At 43.8% G+C, this 18,121-nt stretch overlaps 6 protein-coding genes across 6 annotated transcripts; 4 read left to right on the forward strand and 2 right to left on the reverse strand.

Annotated features, from left to right (window-relative positions):
- Positions 1-329: 329 nt before the first annotated feature.
- BDB00DRAFT_772470 (uncharacterized protein) lies at positions 330-3,647 on the reverse strand (the record flags this gene model as incomplete). Its single annotated transcript, XM_053120044.1, has 3 exons — positions 330-473; positions 1,607-1,671; positions 3,575-3,647. Coding segments are annotated over 3 exons (282 nt in total), but the record flags the coding sequence as incomplete, so codon positions are not given.
- A 1,067-nt stretch (positions 3,648-4,714) lies between these two features.
- BDB00DRAFT_848124 (uncharacterized protein) lies at positions 4,715-5,536 on the forward strand. Its single transcript, XM_053125286.1, has one exon. It carries the CDS (start codon positions 4,811-4,813, stop codon positions 5,351-5,353), a length of 543 nt encoding a protein of 180 aa, XP_052974727.1. The 5' UTR covers positions 4,715-4,810; the 3' UTR covers positions 5,354-5,536.
- A 562-nt stretch (positions 5,537-6,098) lies between these two features.
- Positions 6,099-8,480, forward strand: BDB00DRAFT_772491 (glycoside hydrolase; the record flags this gene model as incomplete). The annotated part of the gene is made up of 8 exons (XM_053120045.1): positions 6,099-6,223; positions 6,310-6,382; positions 6,471-6,582; positions 6,781-6,848; positions 6,921-7,040; positions 7,108-7,792; positions 7,879-7,923; positions 7,990-8,480. The coding sequence occupies 8 exons, from the start codon at positions 6,099-6,101 to the stop codon at positions 8,478-8,480; spliced, it is 1,719 nt and encodes a 572-aa protein (XP_052974728.1).
- Positions 8,481-10,482: 2,002 nt separating this feature from the next.
- Positions 10,483-14,162, forward strand: BDB00DRAFT_42631 (Lipin/Ned1/Smp2-domain-containing protein). The gene is made up of 2 exons (XM_053117344.1): positions 10,483-10,577; positions 10,658-14,162. The coding sequence occupies exon 2, from the start codon at positions 10,815-10,817 to the stop codon at positions 13,968-13,970; it is 3,156 nt and encodes a 1,051-aa protein (XP_052974729.1). The 5' UTR covers positions 10,483-10,577; positions 10,658-10,814; the 3' UTR covers positions 13,971-14,162.
- A 192-nt stretch (positions 14,163-14,354) lies between these two features.
- On the reverse strand, positions 14,355-15,209 carry BDB00DRAFT_877430 (uncharacterized protein; the record flags this gene model as incomplete). The annotated part of the gene is made up of 3 exons (XM_053127614.1): positions 14,355-14,670; positions 14,851-14,980; positions 15,077-15,209. The coding sequence occupies 3 exons, from the start codon at positions 15,207-15,209 to the stop codon at positions 14,355-14,357; spliced, it is 579 nt and encodes a 192-aa protein (XP_052974730.1).
- A 168-nt stretch (positions 15,210-15,377) lies between these two features.
- On the forward strand, positions 15,378-16,371 carry BDB00DRAFT_848137 (transcription elongation factor S-II). The gene is made up of 4 exons (XM_053125287.1): positions 15,378-15,521; positions 15,666-15,704; positions 15,824-15,993; positions 16,066-16,371. The coding sequence occupies exons 1-4, from the start codon at positions 15,500-15,502 to the stop codon at positions 16,204-16,206; spliced, it is 372 nt and encodes a 123-aa protein (XP_052974731.1). The 5' UTR covers positions 15,378-15,499; the 3' UTR covers positions 16,207-16,371.
- Positions 16,372-18,121: the final 1,750 nt, after the last annotated feature.

Here is an 18,121-nt window from a genome sequence, read left to right on the forward strand (position 1 = left end):
TGGGTTGTGTATCTTTAAGTAATAGTGGTTCAATCCTTGTCTTTGGTGTGTGGCCTTGGAACTTGGAGGGCCACAGTAAAAACAAAGGAAAAGTGGGAAGAGGTGCTGTAGTTTTTGGAGCGAGATAGAAAAAATTGCTTCCTAATGTCAGGCTATCTAAATTGGAGGAACAGTGCTCTTAGGATCTGTCGTGTTCTCACTATAAAATTTACTCACAAAAATTGCCAAGATTGGCGTGCAAGATGCTGAACTGTTGTGGCTTCGACTAAAAATGATGTTTATCAAATATGTCTTTCTTTCAAGCAATCTTCGAAATGGTCAACAGAATGCTAAATATGTGCCTTCAGATGACGAATAGGTACAGCATTGCAAGCTTCATTAATCCGTGTCCTTAGGTCTTGCTTATCCGCGAACTGACTACGTTTGACCTTGTTCTTTACAACCGACCAGAATTGTTCAATTGGGTATAAGTTCTTGCGAATATGGTGGCAAACAGACACACTTCTATCCTCGTTCTACGATCAGTTCAATAATTTCACTTGGATATGAATTGGTGCATTATTCACAATGACATATTATCCTTTGATCTCTCGGTTTTGACAAACAGACATCGGCTCCCCTTTGTAAATGTCGTCGGCACAGGCAATGTTGGTTAACCAGACTTGAAAACGTTCTGTATCGCTGGTGGATACATGTCTGAAGAAACGAATGACAGCTACGACTGGTTTGTCAAAGGGCTTGAGCAAGTTGTTTGGCCCGCCAAGTCAAAAGGAAAGGTTGGTAAATTTACAGCGCCACATATCGAAGTTCGCCTTCAATGCAATCCGCAAGGAGCTTGTATATATCCAAATCGGATAAGAACCGACAACTGTCGATGTGCAGTCAAAGCTCATAACGGAATTCCTTGCTGTCACATGATACCATCTAAAGGAAAAATTCCTTTGAGCTCCATTATCCTTAGACGCTGGCATCTCCATCCTGAAAAAACAGCTCCTGAAGGTATAGATAATTAAAATACCACTCTTACTCGCTATACTAAACTGTGGTAACTTTATGGAGAGGAAGAAACAATCCACAGTAGCAGCAACGTTCTAGCGATTTCGAAATCCTATTCTGCTCCCACCATGGAGAGTCGAATCGAGGCTGAGCTCACGCGTATACCACTATGTTGCATCGATTTCCTGACCAAAAGCAACGTCCAACTCTTCTACGTCATTTGCAAGCCATCAGCGATGATCTTTTTATGGGAATCAGCAACTGGAGCAGCCAAAATCTCTACCAATAAAAGGCAAACCTAAGTGCAGCTCAAAGTGCGATCTTATTGGTTTGGAACACGAACAGAACGAAAGCAACAAGAAAGCCAAAACACACGTGGGTGGCGAACCAGTCGATATTTGGTAATTAATAGTATAATCATTGCTGTAACTGATCTTCTATTGTTATTACACATATGTGCAGTACTGACTAGGTTTATTCAGGGAGGGCAAGCATAAAGCTAAAGCTGACATCACTACAATACCACTACCGCCACCGCCACCACAGCAACAGCAACAACAACAACTTATAATGCCGCCTTTTTGGTCATCCTTTTTGCCCGCTTCTTCACCATCACCTTTTCCGCTCGATCCAGATCCGTCTTTTTGACAAAGATCGGATCGAGTAGACGGATCGCTGAGTGAGAATGACGAACCCTAATTAACGGTCTAGCAGTTGCAGATGAGCAAGATGCTGTTATACTTGAGTGCATCAAAAGGTACATCAGAATGCTATTTTCCTTAGCCAATTAAGTTTTCAGTTAAAGTTTTAGCAGTACTTGATAACTCAATATTAAAATGAAAAAGTGATCACGTATCAAGTTATCGAGTCATCGAGTTTTTACTGCACACCAAAATGGTGACCTGAAAAGTCGATCAAGTTATCAAATTATCAAGTTATAAAGTATCGAGTTATTGCGTGGACACTGTACTTGATTTCATCTGCCATCAACGACAGTTGAGGTCTTTTTGTAAAAATCGTTGAGCATCTTTCTCCGTTAGCTAGGATTCTGACAGACTACTCTGAATGAACTTCAAGTTTACTAACTATTTTTTTTCTGCACATTTCTCAACGAAGCAATCAACTGGTCATGTCTGTCACTGTAGCTCATATCGCAATGGGCCATGTCCAATGAATTCTCGCAGTGTTCGCCGTAGAATATGCAACATATGTTTTAACCATGTATATTTGAATATTACTGCTGCAGCAGATTGCTTACTTTGAAAGCTACGGATAGTCCGTTTCTGTAGACCCTACTGCGCCTATGTTTTGCGTCTGTGACTCGAGCACCCATCGTAGGTGTACTGTAATCATAGAGAATGCCCACTTCTTAACCCTATCAACCGCGGTACTGTCTACTTTCTAATTTTTGGTGATAATGCAACTTTCGCTGAAGATTACTGATAATCCTCCTCCTACACTTCCTAGCTACTACCTCGCCACCATCACCTGCACCTATCATCAACAGTTCGCCTCCACCAAATTCTCCTGTTGTCGCCGCCTCACCTTCACTAGGGTTTCGGGTTTAGGGGGGGGTGGTAGGGGGAACGCCCTAACGGGAGGGTCTGTGGGAGGGAACATCCCGCAAATATAATCATCAATGTTATATTAGCAAAAGCATCTCTAGATCGTAACAAATAATAGGGTTCCAGGTCTTTGGCTTAGTAAGTAAGTAGAGCGAGCAAAGCTGCTTTGTTTAGGGTGTAACAATCACATTTTTAAAAAGAATGATACAAGAGCGAACACAACGGCCTAGGTTTAGGGTGCAACAATCACACCTTTCATAATGTCCGAAAATTTCCACCTCAACAAATTGTCCAATACCCATTTCAAGAGCAAGAGAATTCCACCTCTAAGATTCTGACCTCTAAATTTTGCGAAGAAACTGAACACGATCTGTTCAGTTGCGAGGATTGCCCGGTGTATTGGACATGAACTGTTTGAGAGTTCGGATTGCATTAACTTGCGTAACTGACACGGTAATAAGCTACAAACATATTCTTAAACTGAATGAGGTATTGCCTTTAGGCATTTTTAGAGCAGTGACGACATTGACGTTAAGACCAAAATAATAAAAATCACAATTCTCACCACTGTCACGCAGAACAAATTTTCAGCATTGTTTGAAGGTCAAAAGGGGGATGGTAGGGGGGTTTTGCCCCCACCCGGGGTCTGGGGCAGAGTCCCAGTAAACTGGTCCCTGGAGGACAGATGCTGACACGCAGCGAAGCGGAGGGACCAGTTCATATTCGTATAACAATTGAATGTGCATTACGATAAAGTTTTGATGTATCTGTGTTAAAAAAAGAAAAACCTGAGGCGAGAACATTTAGTGCACCTTTATATCCCTAGGAACGCCAAGGCTTGTGCAACAGCACATCATAGGAAGACGACATGCGATTTGTCAGTATGACGGCATTTACCTTTAGAGCTTGCGACATGCGCTCTTGGACTAATGCGACATCGCTTACCTACCTGATAGATATTCACTCAAACCTGCGCGACATCATTTTCTGGAAATACTGTATGTCAGCTGAACTATGGATAGGAACATAATCTATAACGAGATTATGTCTCCTCATTTCTGGATACCTGTCCATTTGATCAAGACTTCAAGTAGCTCAAGTAAAACCTTGTCACTCTTCCTGTGCTATAAAGCATTCGTCTCACTCTTGTGATAAGCTTTCTCTTTTGATATGCTTCGGCACTCTTCTCAAGCTAACATTAATCAGACCAGTAATGGATATGACACCTACAGTCGATGTTGTATTCGCCTCGGTTGTAGGAGTTGTGACTATTGCAGAGCTTCCTTTCTTTGACAAAGCCGTACCTCGTTTTTAAATAAATGTGAGACGCTGATTCATCAAGAAAGGCGCAACAATTTGTTGTGAAATCCAGGTCCGTTTGCTGCCATTTTGGACCTGATCGTTACGTTGCTCGCTATTTCTTTCCACTGGTTGGAATTGCGTCTGCTTGATGGATATATTATACTGAGTTGTCATGAAGTTGAAGAGAAACATTATGATCTACAAAGTTCTGCAGTAAACTTCTGTCACTTCAGCTACAACAGAAAGTGGACAGTCAACAATATAGTAACCTGAATGGAAGTTTCTCATGCTCCTCCCCAAGAATACAAAGTAGACTTGATTTTAGCTGGTTCTCGAGGATGTTTCCAAAAGATCTTTGCGATAAAGTTTGACCCATCGCTGGGCCACACGAACATGAATACCTAATTATCTTGCAGCTGCAGAGTTTTCTCGTCATCATCAAAGTAAAATGTTGTGTCTCGTCGCTTATTGAATAACTCCATATTAACAACATCATCCTCACTACAGTATGCCTTTCAGCTGCAGTTGAAACCATCGTATGAATAGTGTCTTTCTGGAGGTATATTCAATAGGAATTAAGTATGAGAACTTATTGTTTTCGATGGCAAATAGCTCTTCGTCAACAAACAAGGCACTTGGCTCAACTCCATTCTCATAACGACACGTCCTTGCCCATTCTCGTAAGTGTTCGGGTTGGTGGAACGCTGAAAAGCCAAAAGCAAATTAGCTGCATGACCCATCACTGGTGTTGTGAAACCCTGCAGCAAAACCAACAACCACTGTTCTGTGCTTGTGCAACCCACACATCCACACAAGACAGAAGCAGCAGCAGCTGCTGCAAAGCCCTTGCAATTCCACACTCGCACACATTCTTTCTCTCGTTCAATTTTCTCTCGCATATTTTACACATTACACTCATTCAAACATAAAGTAATTCATCTTTCAAAATGCACCGTTCGACACAATTGCTTTACTTTTTTCTCGGACTACTAGTCAGTTGCTGCTTTGTCGCTGTTGGCGTTCGGGCGATTGAAACAACCAGTTTACCGGGCACCCCAGTTTCGCCTTCGGGCGTTGTGTGCATTCAAGTCGTCTGCCCGGATCCCGGTGTCGATGGCTCAGCGACGTGTCCTGAACGATGCAATGGCAACTGCAATATAATCCAAAACGCTTGCTGTCCCCAAAACTCAGTGGCCGTATGTGCTGACGAAGCTGGTGCATCTTCGGGGGCTGGACAACCACAAGCTTCTTCTACTACTTCCGGACCCGTTCCAACAGCAGTTTCATCGTCATCGAGTTCACACATAGTAGCATCATCCTCGCCTTCATCATCACTACCAGCAAGTTCAGCATCACCACCACCAGCAGAAACAACAGATTCAACATCCTCTACGGAAGAAACCCCAGAGGGCAGTTCGGATTCTTTAAAGTTACCCTTTTTCGTATTACCCTTGTTTATGATCCTCGTTACCAAGCTTTTGTTGCTATGATTCTACTCTTCTTCTTTATTTAAACACATCAATATCCTGATGTATGTGTTTTAACTCGTGTATATTACAAAGTAAAACCCAAGTCTCAAAGAAGTGAGAGAAACGGTGGGTGGGGGGTGGAGGCGGGGACAGTGCATTTATATACAACCCTTTCACCCAATGACGTGGTGGAAGCTGAAAAGATGCTAAAATAGCTGTGTAATGCGGGTGCCTTTTTTTTTTCTGCCAGCACTTTCTTTTAATACCGAACAAAAAATAACTTACTGCAGCGGATTTGCTGATGCTGTCATTGGACCAACATGTTCGGTGCTGGCCATCAAGTCTTGGAGCAAATTGCCTCTTGTTTTTCTTTCTGATATGTTCGTTAGCGAGTATTAAAAGTATTGCTGCCGGCAGTGTTGACGATACGGACCATGTAATGACGGAACGACGACGACTCGAGCTAAAGTATGGAGGGAGGAGATGGGGAGAGTTTTTTTTTCTGGGGGAGGAGCCATCGTCTATATACTGCTTATATATATATATATATATATATTAACACTGCAATGGTCTTGTCTTCTATGTCTGTGTGTGTGTGCGGTTATGTAGGGATATGACCAAAGTAAGAAAGATGGATATATGCAAAAGAAGTTTTCTGCTCGCAGACTGGTTTGTCGTAACTAAACTACGCTCTTTGTCGTATACAGGAGATGTTCTATCATGGCTGGAGCAATTACTTGAAGCTTGCATATCCTGAAGACGAGGTATGGATAAAATATTATACCAAACAGACAAAGCAGCCAACATCGGTAATGATTTCTTATCATCGTTTTTCGTTGTTCAGTTGAATCCAATATTATGCAACGGTCGCGGCAGTGATAAATTCAACCCGTAAGCCATATCCGCTCTACTATGTGTAGCTGCATACATGACGTAAAAAAATAGTAGCTGACCATGAATGCCCATCGAGGATTTAGAACCAACATCAATATCAACGATATACTAGGCGATTATTCGTTAACCGTGGTCGATACGCTAGATACCCTTGCGGTAAGTTTGTTTGATATCTAATAACAGAGCAAACCACCCCCCCCCGCTGATGAAGTAAATTTTTTCAACATGTATCTACAAAAATTAGATCATGGGAGAGCAAGAGTTATTCGAGGATGCTGTCAACAGAGTGTTACGAGACGTCTCATTCAATCAGGACAACAAAGTCCAAGTTTTTGAGTCCAATATTCGTGGATTGGGTGGATTGGTAAATGGCTATTTTAGCTTGTTCGATGTACGGGGTGGAAAAAAAGAGAGCGTGCGCCTGTGGATCCGCTCGGAGTAATATAACAAAGACTAAACATAACGTTCCATTCAGTTATCCGCACATATTCTAGCTTCAGACCCGACGTATGGTCATATGATTGTAGGGTATCAAGGTGGATTGTTAACTCTAGCTCAAGACTTGGCGGACCGTTTGATACCCGCTTTTCAGTATTCAAAAACTGGGTTACCCTATCCAAGAGTAGGTTTAATTGGGGATATGAAAACGGTTTTCTTTCTCTTTCCTTTAATTTATGGACTTTTATCTATTCAGGTCAATCTCCGTCATGGTGTGCCACGAACGGAAACAGTTGAAACCTGTACTGCAGGAGCGGGTAGTCTGGTATTAGAATTTGGTGTGTTGAGCAGGTTGACAAACAACACCTATTACGAGGTAAAAAAAAAGCTTAATAGGTCAGAAGTTCATAATAAAGAGAGAAAGCTAAACTGTATATACTTAGGATGTGGCCAAACGTGCATTAAACGCCTTGTGGAACCGTCGATCCGATATCGACTTACTTGGCAATGTCATCAACATCCAGACCGGTCAATGGATTCATACTGCGTCCTCTACAGGTGCAGGCATCGATTCCTATTTTGAATACTTGTTAAAAGCCTACATCTTATTTGGCGAACCCGAATACCTGGACATGTTTGACGACGCGTACAAGGCCATTATGCAACACGTGCGGGATCCATCCGGCTACTTGTATCGGAACGTCCACATGAGTTCAGGTGCCTTGATGGCTACATGGATCGACAGTCTAAGTTCTTTTTGGCCAGGCGTCCAAGTGCTTTACGGTGATTTAGATTCGGCCATCAAGGGCCATCTTGTGTTTTACAATATTTGGCGTCGATACCATGGATTACCGGAACGATTCGATTACTATCGCAAAACAGTCGATATTGGTTTTTATCCCCTCCGGCCAGAGTTTATTGAGTCTACGTATTATTTATATCGCGCGACCCGCGACCCGTTTTATCTGCATGTGGGTGAAATGGTTCTGGAGGATTTGAATAATCGGACTCGGTTGCCTTGTGGGTTTGCGACGATTGGAGATGTTCGCACGGGCCGGTTGGAGGATCGAATGGAGAGTTTCATGTTAAGTGAAACGCTTAAATATCTCTATCTCCTTTTTGACACTGGTAAGCTTTACGCTCATGGACTCAAGGAGGAAGGGGGAGGAGAATAACCGCCAGATAGACTGATGTTGATGACACCGAACAAACAGATAATGCATTCAACAAACTAGACTCAAACTTTGTTTTTACTACTGGTAAGTATAAAAGGGGGCCGAAATGTCATTTTGGTATGTGTTTGCTAAACGATTGATATCATGTAGAGGGACATTTCTTGCCGCTGGCTGGCCATCTCTTGAAGAAAAACGCCCCATCATCATCATCACCATCCACAACAGCCACCTGTCTTCCATACAATATCGTCACCACTGCTACTACAAGCCATCCTACTCCACACCACCTAGACTTATCGTCGATCCCTTATCGTCCCGAAACCGATTTTGCAGCAGCTATTGTGGGCTATAACAACAATAACAACGAGGAAGGAGGAGGAGGAAGAAGAGCATCTGATCTGTTATTACATCCACAGGGTCACTGCGTTTCGCCCCATACGGTGGCACAACAACAATCTTTTGAATTGTCATTCGGTACGGACGCACGGACCACCACGGCCAACCAAAAGTTTCATCGCCAATCGCCTAAATTTGTCGACCTCGTAGGTGGATTCCTTGCTAAATCACTCTCTGGATTAAAATTGGAAATCACAAAACGACCACAACGGACAGGTGGAGGATTCCAAGTCACTCGAGGTTAGTTATTCGATGCTAGTACTATTACTACTACTAGTATACATACACACACACACACACACACACTTTCTTTCTTTCTCTCTTTCTCTCACTTATATATACTGTTATCACCCAATTCGTTGTTTTTTCTTGCTGAGAGAAAGAGAGAAAAAGCCATCCCCCATTTTCCTTTAATTAATTCTTCATTCTAGACATTTTGTACATATATTTCCACACGCACACATTTTGTTTCTCTCTCTCTCTCCTCCTGTCAACATTGTCAAAAGAATCAATATTCATAGAATAACGTGCTCATTTTCTTTCTTTTCATTATTTTTTGTGTTTTCGCCATATATACATAAATAACAACTGCAACAAACAGTTGATCCGAACCTAAGGTAAATCCTTTCTTTTTGTATATGTGGCACCACTGCAGAAGGTGAGGGGAAGAAAGGGGAGGAGAATCATCTGTTTTTTACATCTATATACTATATAGGCTATCTGAACATGACGTACTGATGGTCACCATGGATGCACTCGCACCTTATCTACAAAACGCGGCACTAGAACTCGATACGCCTCACGGTATCAAGCAGCCGGATCTAGACCAAGAGCAGCAACTCGCTTATGATAGCAACAACAACAACAACCAAGACCACGTTGTCCAAGTGCGTGTCCATGGCAGTCATAGCTCGCAACTCTATTATGGAATCGCTTCTGCATTCGGATCAACTTTTCCTACTGTGAATGATGACCCAGACGACGAGGACAATGAAGACATGATGCGAAACCTGCAAGCGATTTATTTCTTACACGACCATCGACTGTTGGGTTGCGATCGCTACAGTGCAACAGACCAAGCATTGATTCGTGACAAGGTGCTTGTCGTGAGTCGCGGTGGGTGCACATTCTCCCGCAAGGTGATATGGGCGCAAGAAGCAGGCGCACGCGCTGTCATTTTTGTAAACAGTGACCAAGACTCGGGAACAACATTCCGAGCGATGGCGGCGTCGGCAGAAGAATTGGAACCGGATTTGCCGCAACATCCCACAATCATACCCAGCTTGACACTTTCTCTGGACGATGGCATCGAGTTGATCACGTTCGTAAACGAGGAGGAAGGGTTGCACCTGGACGACGACGATGATAATGACGATGGTGGTATCAGTAGCAGTAGCAGTAGCAGTAGTAGTAGTAGTATTCAAAACAACAACAGGCCTGTCAAATTGGATCTGCTCAAGATGACACCCCCTCCTCCTCCTTCTTCTTCTGATAGAAATGACGATGGTTCGCCACCCTCGTTCACAAGGGCAACCCAACCTGTCTATCTCAAGTTGCACGGACAGCGCGTGCATAATTTTATTGTCCTCCTCCGCTAGTATTTCTGTTTCGAGCTACTTTTATATCTCCTCCTTCCTGCACTCCCTCTCTCTCTCTCTCCCGGCTTCCTTTTTTACTCTTTCTTTCAACTTTATAATCCTTCGTCTTCCCCCCACCCTTCGTCCGTCGTTCCAAACACACTCTTTTTTCTTCTTGACACTTTTCTAAAACAACGTATATATACATATTAGCGTAAAAATATGGCGTTTGTCGGGAAACTGAGCATGGGCTCCATTAGCAACTTTTTCAGCTCAGTCTCAAGCATGTACAATGAACTTAATCCAGCAACTTTGTCGGGTGCAGTCGATATCGTTGTTGTCGAGCAACCCGATGGCGAATTGGCTTGTTCACCATTTCATGTTCGATTCGGTAAATTCTCACTACTTATGCCTCAAGAGAAAAAGGTGAGTCCGGGTAATAATAAAAACAATAATGATATGTTGGTGTGTGTGTGTGTGTGTGTGTTCATATGAAACGCACAAAAAAAAAAAGAAGGTTGATCCATGTGTTCAAATAAAGCAATATTAAAAAAAAAGAGACATAAACTAATATGACTGATGTATATACACCATTTAAAAATTGGAAAGGTCAACATCATAGTCAATGACTCAAAAGTGCCTTATGTGATGAAACTCGGTGAGGCCGGGGAAGCGTTTTTCATATTCGAGACAGAACATGAAGTGCCGGAAGAATTCCAAACGTCACCGTTAATGGAAGCAGTGGACGAAACCAAACCGGGTGAAGTAGGTTGCGCGTTCTTTTTTGGGGGACAACAAGTGATATGTACAATGCAATTTAACGGAAAAACGTCATTTTGTCACAGGAGCCTCCGTATCTGGATATCGGAGAGTCCAAGAATCAATCTACTGCTTTGGATTCATCAAAATCGGCAACACCATCGTTGTCGTCACCGACAGGTAATGGGGTTTTACAAAGGAGAGGGATCTTGAATAGCAGTAGTAGTAGCGGTGGTGGATTGAATGAACTCTTTTGTTGTCCCATCAGAACAAAGTTCAACAAAAGACGACGACGATAAGGATGAATTTGACGAGGATGAAGAAGACGAGCAACAACGACAACAGACACCAAGCATCGACACGAGCACGGGTGGTGGTGACATTCACAAACTACGAGTACCGGCCGAGCTACAATCACCAAAGATGATTATTGAAGAACAAATGGATAAAGTCGTTACCAAAGTGGATCCATACCGAAAACATCATCGGCTAGAAGAAATGACCGACAAACTTGCATTACATCAGCATGATGATGACGCTAATGACAGCAATTCACCTCACGGGAACGAACAAGTACCAGCAAAACACGACACATACCCACTCGACGATGGATCCACACTCCTTGAACGTGTAGTTCCGGCCGAAGCAGTTACATCGACAACGATTGCGCGGGAAACGTTCATTGTCCGACCTGCTCATGGCGATATCCAGAGCACGTGGTTAGATGTCACGCATACGTCAATGCAGGATGGTTTGGCTGATATGGTCAAAGGGGGTGGGGCTGCTGCTGCTGCTAGTGGTGGTGACCATCAACATCAGCAGCAACATAAGAATGCAGAACACGAATCGATTGTGTTGGATATTGCAGGCTACAAAACTCAACAGCAAGAAAAGAACGATCACGGCAATCACTCGATCCTTGACAATATTGAGCAAGCCAAGCAGGAGGCGTTGGAAGCGGCTAAAAATCATCAGCAAAAACATGGGAACTTTGACAGCGACCTTGCAAAAGAAGAACAACAACATGCGTTTGTCAGTTCTCCTAGACCTATTGATGATGATGACGATGATGTAAAGGATGGCAACGACCACGACCCCACCCACGACGAAAAGAAAGACGAGAAAGAGGTTTCAAAAGAAAAGACAACCAATGGATGGGGCTGGGGCACCACGCGCACAACGGCCTCAACGACGATGGATAGTATGACACAACAACAACAACAACAACAGCAACAGCAACAGCAACAGCAACAGCAACAGCAACAGCAACAGCAACAGCAGGCAGTAGTGGGCACCAAAAAGCTGCAAATGGAGCCAGGTGCAGTGTATCGTGTCGAACTAAGCTTATGCGGTTTAACGACGTTTGGCGCCCAAGAAAATGAAAACGCTAAAGTGTTCAACCAACATCAAATCACATACGATACGTTTGTCCATACCCCGAATTTGCTCAACGACCAGCGGTTGGTGTTCCGCTATGAAGGACGCTATTATGCCGCAGGGCGCACGGGTCCGCTTTTCACGTCGCTGTTTCTGTTCCACGAACCCCTGGCCAATACGGAGCATCAAAATGACCAGCAACAGGTTCAACAGGACCAACAGGCAGATAGTCGCGAATCGTACTTGTTTGGTCGCGGATGGCGGCAATGGTGGAGTCGATCTTCTGTTACTGGGCCATCCGGGTCGTTGCCTGGCAACGATAACAACAACAACACCGTGACAACGGGCGACGAGGAACACCAGAAAACAGCAACAACAACAACACGACTCACAACGACTACGACAACAACATCAGTGGGTTGGTCGGCAGAACAAGGCCATCCAGACGAACAGCACGGTAACACCGACCAAAGCAACAACAACAAGAACAACCGCGACCAAGCATTTGTGGCACCCCACAAGAACTACGCAAAGACGCTGCGACTGACATCAGACCAACTCAAAAGCCTTGGACTCAAAAAGGGTGCCAACACTGTGACATTTTCTGTCACGACAGCGTATCAAGGCACTGCAACATGCATGGCACAAATCTTTTACTGGGACTATGACATTCAGATTGTGATATCCGACATTGACGGCACGATCACCAAATCCGACGCATTGGGACACGTGTTTAATTTCATTGGCAAGGACTGGACGCACACGGGGGTAGCGAAATTGTATACAGACATTGTCAACAACGGATACCATGTCATGTACTTGACCAGTCGAGCGATTGGCCAAGCCGACACGACGCGCGACTACTTGAAGCGCGTTGAACAAGGGAAGCATCAGCTGCCGGCAGGTCCTGTGATTATGTCGCCTGACCGATTGTTTACATCGTTCCATCGCGAGGTGATTATGCGCAAACCCGAGGTGTTCAAAATGGCCTGCCTGCGAGATATCCAGCGCCTGTTTGGTGGCCACAATCCATTCTATGCTGGATTTGGCAACCGTATCACCGACGCGATCTCGTATCGTAGTGTGGATGTGCCGGCTTCGCGGATCTTTACGATCGCGCCCAATGGTGACGTCAAGTTGGAACTGTTGTTGGGGTTTTTGTCGTCGTATCTCCACTTGAACGATCTGGTCGACCAGATCTTCCCGCCGATCAATAAGGCGATTGGCGAAGCGTTTAGTGATTGGAATTTTTGGAAACAGCCGTTGCCGCAAGTCGATATTCCAGAATTGATAGAGGAGGATATCAAGAATCGACCACCGCCCACATCGCCCAAGCCAGTGCCGATCAAACCTGACCCAACTTCTGCGTTGCCCAGTGAGGCGGTCGTTGAATCAGAAGCACAGAAACAGCGACAGCAGCGCGGTATCCTCCGAAGCTTTACCTCACGATCCTCATCATCAAGTACTACAACTACAACAACAACAACAACAACAACAACAACACCAGCAACACCAAGCACGAGCGATTCGACTGTGGGCAGATTAGGAGAGCGGCACTATTCCACTTCGACGCCATCGTTGATTATAACTCCACGCAGTGGTCGTACGAGTCCTACAGAAAGCGTTCGCTCTGCTTCACCCACGCCAGCAACAGCACGGAGACAAGAAGCACACGATAATGTGACGGGCGATGAAAAAGCAGGTGTTGCGGCAATGCCACATCATGCGTCTTATCATCTCCACTCTGCAGATGATTTGTTGACAGCACAGCAACAGCAACAACAACACTTGGCACCGGCACCCTCGACTTCATCTTCTGCAAGTCTGATGAATAAAATGACGACAGGGTTTGGCGGTGTGTTAACGCGCACATTTGCACCTCGCAAGTCGTCGTTGTCTGAAGAATTGCTAGAGCATCCGTCCACATTGTCTAGGACGGGGAGCAAGGATGAAGAACAGACGTTTGACTTGGAGGAGGAGGAGGAAGAAGAACTCGATTTGGACAGCATTCCTTTCATATAAATACTAGTAATCATACCCTTTTAACTTTTCCACTCAATTGTAAACCAACCCCATACAGCCCATACATATACAAGTTACATACACACACACACACACACACACACACCTATAAGCATCATCATCATCCTTTAAACACCTTCATTTGTAGAACCCTCTTTTTCTCTCTCTCTTTTGGCATATTCACATAGCCATGATCATGTGTACCATACTAGCATACTATTTGCATGATTGTCTCCCACGTTTCCAATCAGAAAGGGCAAAGGTCAATGTCATGAGGGTAGTAAAGATATGTATATATTGAAGAGCGAGAAAGAGAAAAAGGTGTGTGTGTGTGAACTGAGAATATGTACAACAAAAAACAAAAAACCAGAGCTACTTTTTTCTCTACTCGTCAAAGACAGTATTAAAAGTAGGGCTAAATGAATCACTAGGTTCACCACTGTCCGAGGACGACGAAAGAGAACGGTGTTGTGTATCATGATGATGGTCCGCCTCGAGCATAGACACATTGTCCTTGTTGTAGAGTGCATGGATGTCAGTCTTGTCTTGATTACTGGCCAGTTCTTTTGCTTCTCCGGGCTGTGGGACAACAGGTGTCATGGTGTACTTTCTTTTGCTTGCTGCAAAGACTGGACTGGCCACTGTCACTGGACGACAACGAGCAGCGACAAGAGTCATGATATTACGTGGAAGCATCTTACTGTGATATGTGTGTGATATGTGTGTGATATGTGTGATATGTGTGTGTTTGAAGAGAGAAAGAAATGCGTTGCAGTGCTTGTGGAGTGAGAGAGAGAGAGAGAGAGAGAGAGAAAGTAGAAGAAGAGAAGGAGGAGGGGATATTTATTGAGAAGAAGGAGGATTGGATTTGTTCTTTAACCAATTGAGATAAGCAACTGAATGCGTTGGCTGTGACAGGGGCGTCACATGCACTGGTGGCGCTGCGAACCATAGCAACTGTTGCTCCTCCTCTTGCTGTTGTTGCTGTTGGCGCTTCTTGTATGCAATCGCTGTTATTGGTCAACTAGGGTCAGACGCGTTTCATCATAAAAACTTAATCTCAACCCCTCCCCCCTAGACCATCACCACTTTTGAGATTAAATTACAGATGTCATGCGGAATGCTCTCAGCCGGTGGTCTTTGTTGTTGTTGCTGTTGTTGGTGTTGACTCTGGTAATAGTGCGACGGTGAAGATTGCCCCGATGTGGATGAATGCGTTGGTGATGGAGCAGCGTACATTGTATGTGCTATTTTTTTAAGGGTTAGAAGGAATAGGGGAGGGAAAAAGAAAAAAGAGCCAAAGAGAATGCTTGCTCAGACACAAAAAAGAAAAATTTCCTAAAAAGTCGAACCTAATCTCTTGCCAGCGATTGAAACCCCTCCCACCCCCACTTTAAACTAGAAAGACGCAACTCCCCCGTCATTCATGCGTTTTCTTTTCTACTTGTTCTTGTCGTCGTCGTACTGATTCACTTTTTTCTTCTTTGTATTCACCCACACACACAGCAATAGCAATAGCAACAGCGACAATGGATCCAGTGCGTCGTAAAGGTGAGAGTTGAGATAGAGATGATGATGATGATGCATGCATGTCATATCGGATATGCGCACACTATGTACCGCAGACTACTGTGGCAGTCTTTCTAGAAAGTCGGTTCTTACTCGAATCCCGTCACTTATGCAATGTATGGGTAGGTACCCAGTTGCTGCAGCAAGCTCTTGGCGCTTCATCTGGTACATAAATCTAAAAAGAATAAAAAAAGAGAATCCCCATCCCCACCCCTTGCCCTTCTTTTGCGTTCCTCGGAACAATCGACATTCATCTGTCTGGGTGTTGTAAATTCTATATGTAGAAGGTGTCGCAGAAGCCATCGAACACGAGATTTACGAGTCGCATGAATCCAAAGTCGACGACAGCTACAAGGAGTCTCTCCGCACGCACTTGTTCAATCTAAAGCAGAATGACCCCTTACGCCAACGCGTACTTTCGGGCGATATCACGCCTGCCGACTTTGCTCAAATGGTAACTTCTTTCCCTCTCAAACGACAATTGTGTGAAGAGAAGAAAAATATAACCCTTGTTGTTGTTTTTTAGTCGACAGACGATATGGCAGGTCCAGAGTTACGAATGACAGAACAACACTTGAGACGACAATCCATTACTGATTCCATCTTCCATGACCACATTCGACCACGTCATCGTAACCAAGACAATCTCGATGAAGATAAACCTTGAAAGAAAGAAAGTGTCTCCTTTCCCCTCCACCCTCTCCTTGTCCTTTCTCCCCTCTATGATATGTCTTGAGGACAACTGTAAACATCAAAAAATATAGCTAGCCACGTGTATAGTTTCAAAGTAATTATGCTTTTGCATGTTGGACATCGTCACAACACAGCCTGCACAACAAGTATTGCTTTTTTGGTAGTTCTTCCTTTGCGAGCAGACAGAATTCCATCCTTCTTGAAACTATGATTGTCACAAAGATAACTTTAAAAATCCCAAAATGATAGCCCGCGTTCTTCTAAAGCATTCGCGTAAAATAGTGTCCAATTCTAACTCGGTCTAGAATATGTACAGCATGGTAATGTTGCTGCCCGTTCAGCCAATTTATCAATCAAATATACGACTGGTTACATTGCATGTAGCAATAATGATCATCCCCCGCATTCAACCGTTCTTGTTGTTGAAGAATGATTCAAGTAGTGTAGCGAAAACCAATGGATTGATCAAAGTCAGAAAAACTCTGTACTGTACATCACAGAATGGATCTCTTGTGATATACAAAAGTGGGCAGTAGGGTAAGAACTAAACGCTTCCACTAGCATCACACTTGCATTCTTGGATTGTTGCGGTTATTCCACCATATATTGATCATCACCAACCATAGTTTTCATTTTCTGCTGTGGCTGCTTCGGAATGCATACATGGACGTACGGAAGATCAGGCACTGGATGAACCTTTTTGGCTTTTATATGATAGCGATAATGCTTTACCCAAACGCGGCAGCAGCTACCATTCCAGCTGTTGTACTGGCAACAACATTTGTGTTGCGGCGGGTAACATCAGATAACCCGCTGCATTCGCTGGAAAACCTACGCCGAAAGGAATTCGCCCGTTTCTCGGCAGATACATAGTGCGTAATATTGTTCCTTCTCTGCATGAGAATGGCAACTTGATACCGCGCACGCTCGAAACGCTACTTCCAAAACCTGGGCCTATTGGTGTGAGCCCTAGTCCGTTTGAAATTCGCTTTGCTCCCAGAGACAACAAAGAATGATCGACTCTCTAGAAGCAATCTCATTATAGCTCCGGCCCGGCTGCTCGCAGAGATAGAACTTTGAAATTATACTTGGAGACAGTAGAGTAACAGACTGGTGAGGATAATGCGTCTCTTAAAACATGCACATGGTTTTCACTAGTAACTCCAATTATCTACAATGAACAAGATTCTTACATGAGATATTGATTTATAAAGTGCATATCACTAATAACTGGGAAGCAAGATGCTTGCTTGCTTTTAGGCAGTAGCAACAACGCTGCTGTATCAAAAATTTCTAAGGAAATTAGCATCGTAAATACTTGACCTCATATTAAAAATTGCTAGTGCGTCTCGGAGCCTCATCACTTCTTCATTCTCTAGATTTCTCAAAAACTTCACTCATACTTTTTTTTCCTCCATTAAATTTGAATCTACAAAACTGCATGGTGTTATGCACTGGACGATAAAAAGAATCGCAGTATAACCGAGTAGCTTTATTGATTAAGGGCAATATGGAGTAAACCTTTTCTAACGCAATGACCGGTCAGCTACTACATGTCGTTATAGAGCTTCTTATCTTCATTATTTTGTAATATGCTGCGGCATATGTATATGAGTTCATCTGGAGGAGCTGTGCAGAAGTCTAGCAAGGTCCTATTCTGCAAACAACGGCTCCTTGATTTTTGTGGCCGTTGTTCCCGTTTCGATTATCGATCAATTTACAGTGGCTCTCCGTTTAATCTTAACCACAAAGGGGTCTGTAAAGTGTCGAAAAAACTGAGGGTTGACACTAAACGAGCGTGATTCAGGCAGTGTTATATACTTGAAGGCGGTATAATACCAAGTTGAAATAACTGAGGGTTTATCTTAATGAGAGTGAAATTAAACGGG

Source organism: Zychaea mexicana, assembly GCF_025766255.1.
Source record: "Zychaea mexicana strain RSA 1403 chromosome Unknown BDB00scaffold_108, whole genome shotgun sequence".
Taxonomy (NCBI): Eukaryota; Fungi; Mucoromycota; class Mucoromycetes; order Mucorales; family Lichtheimiaceae; genus Zychaea; species Zychaea mexicana.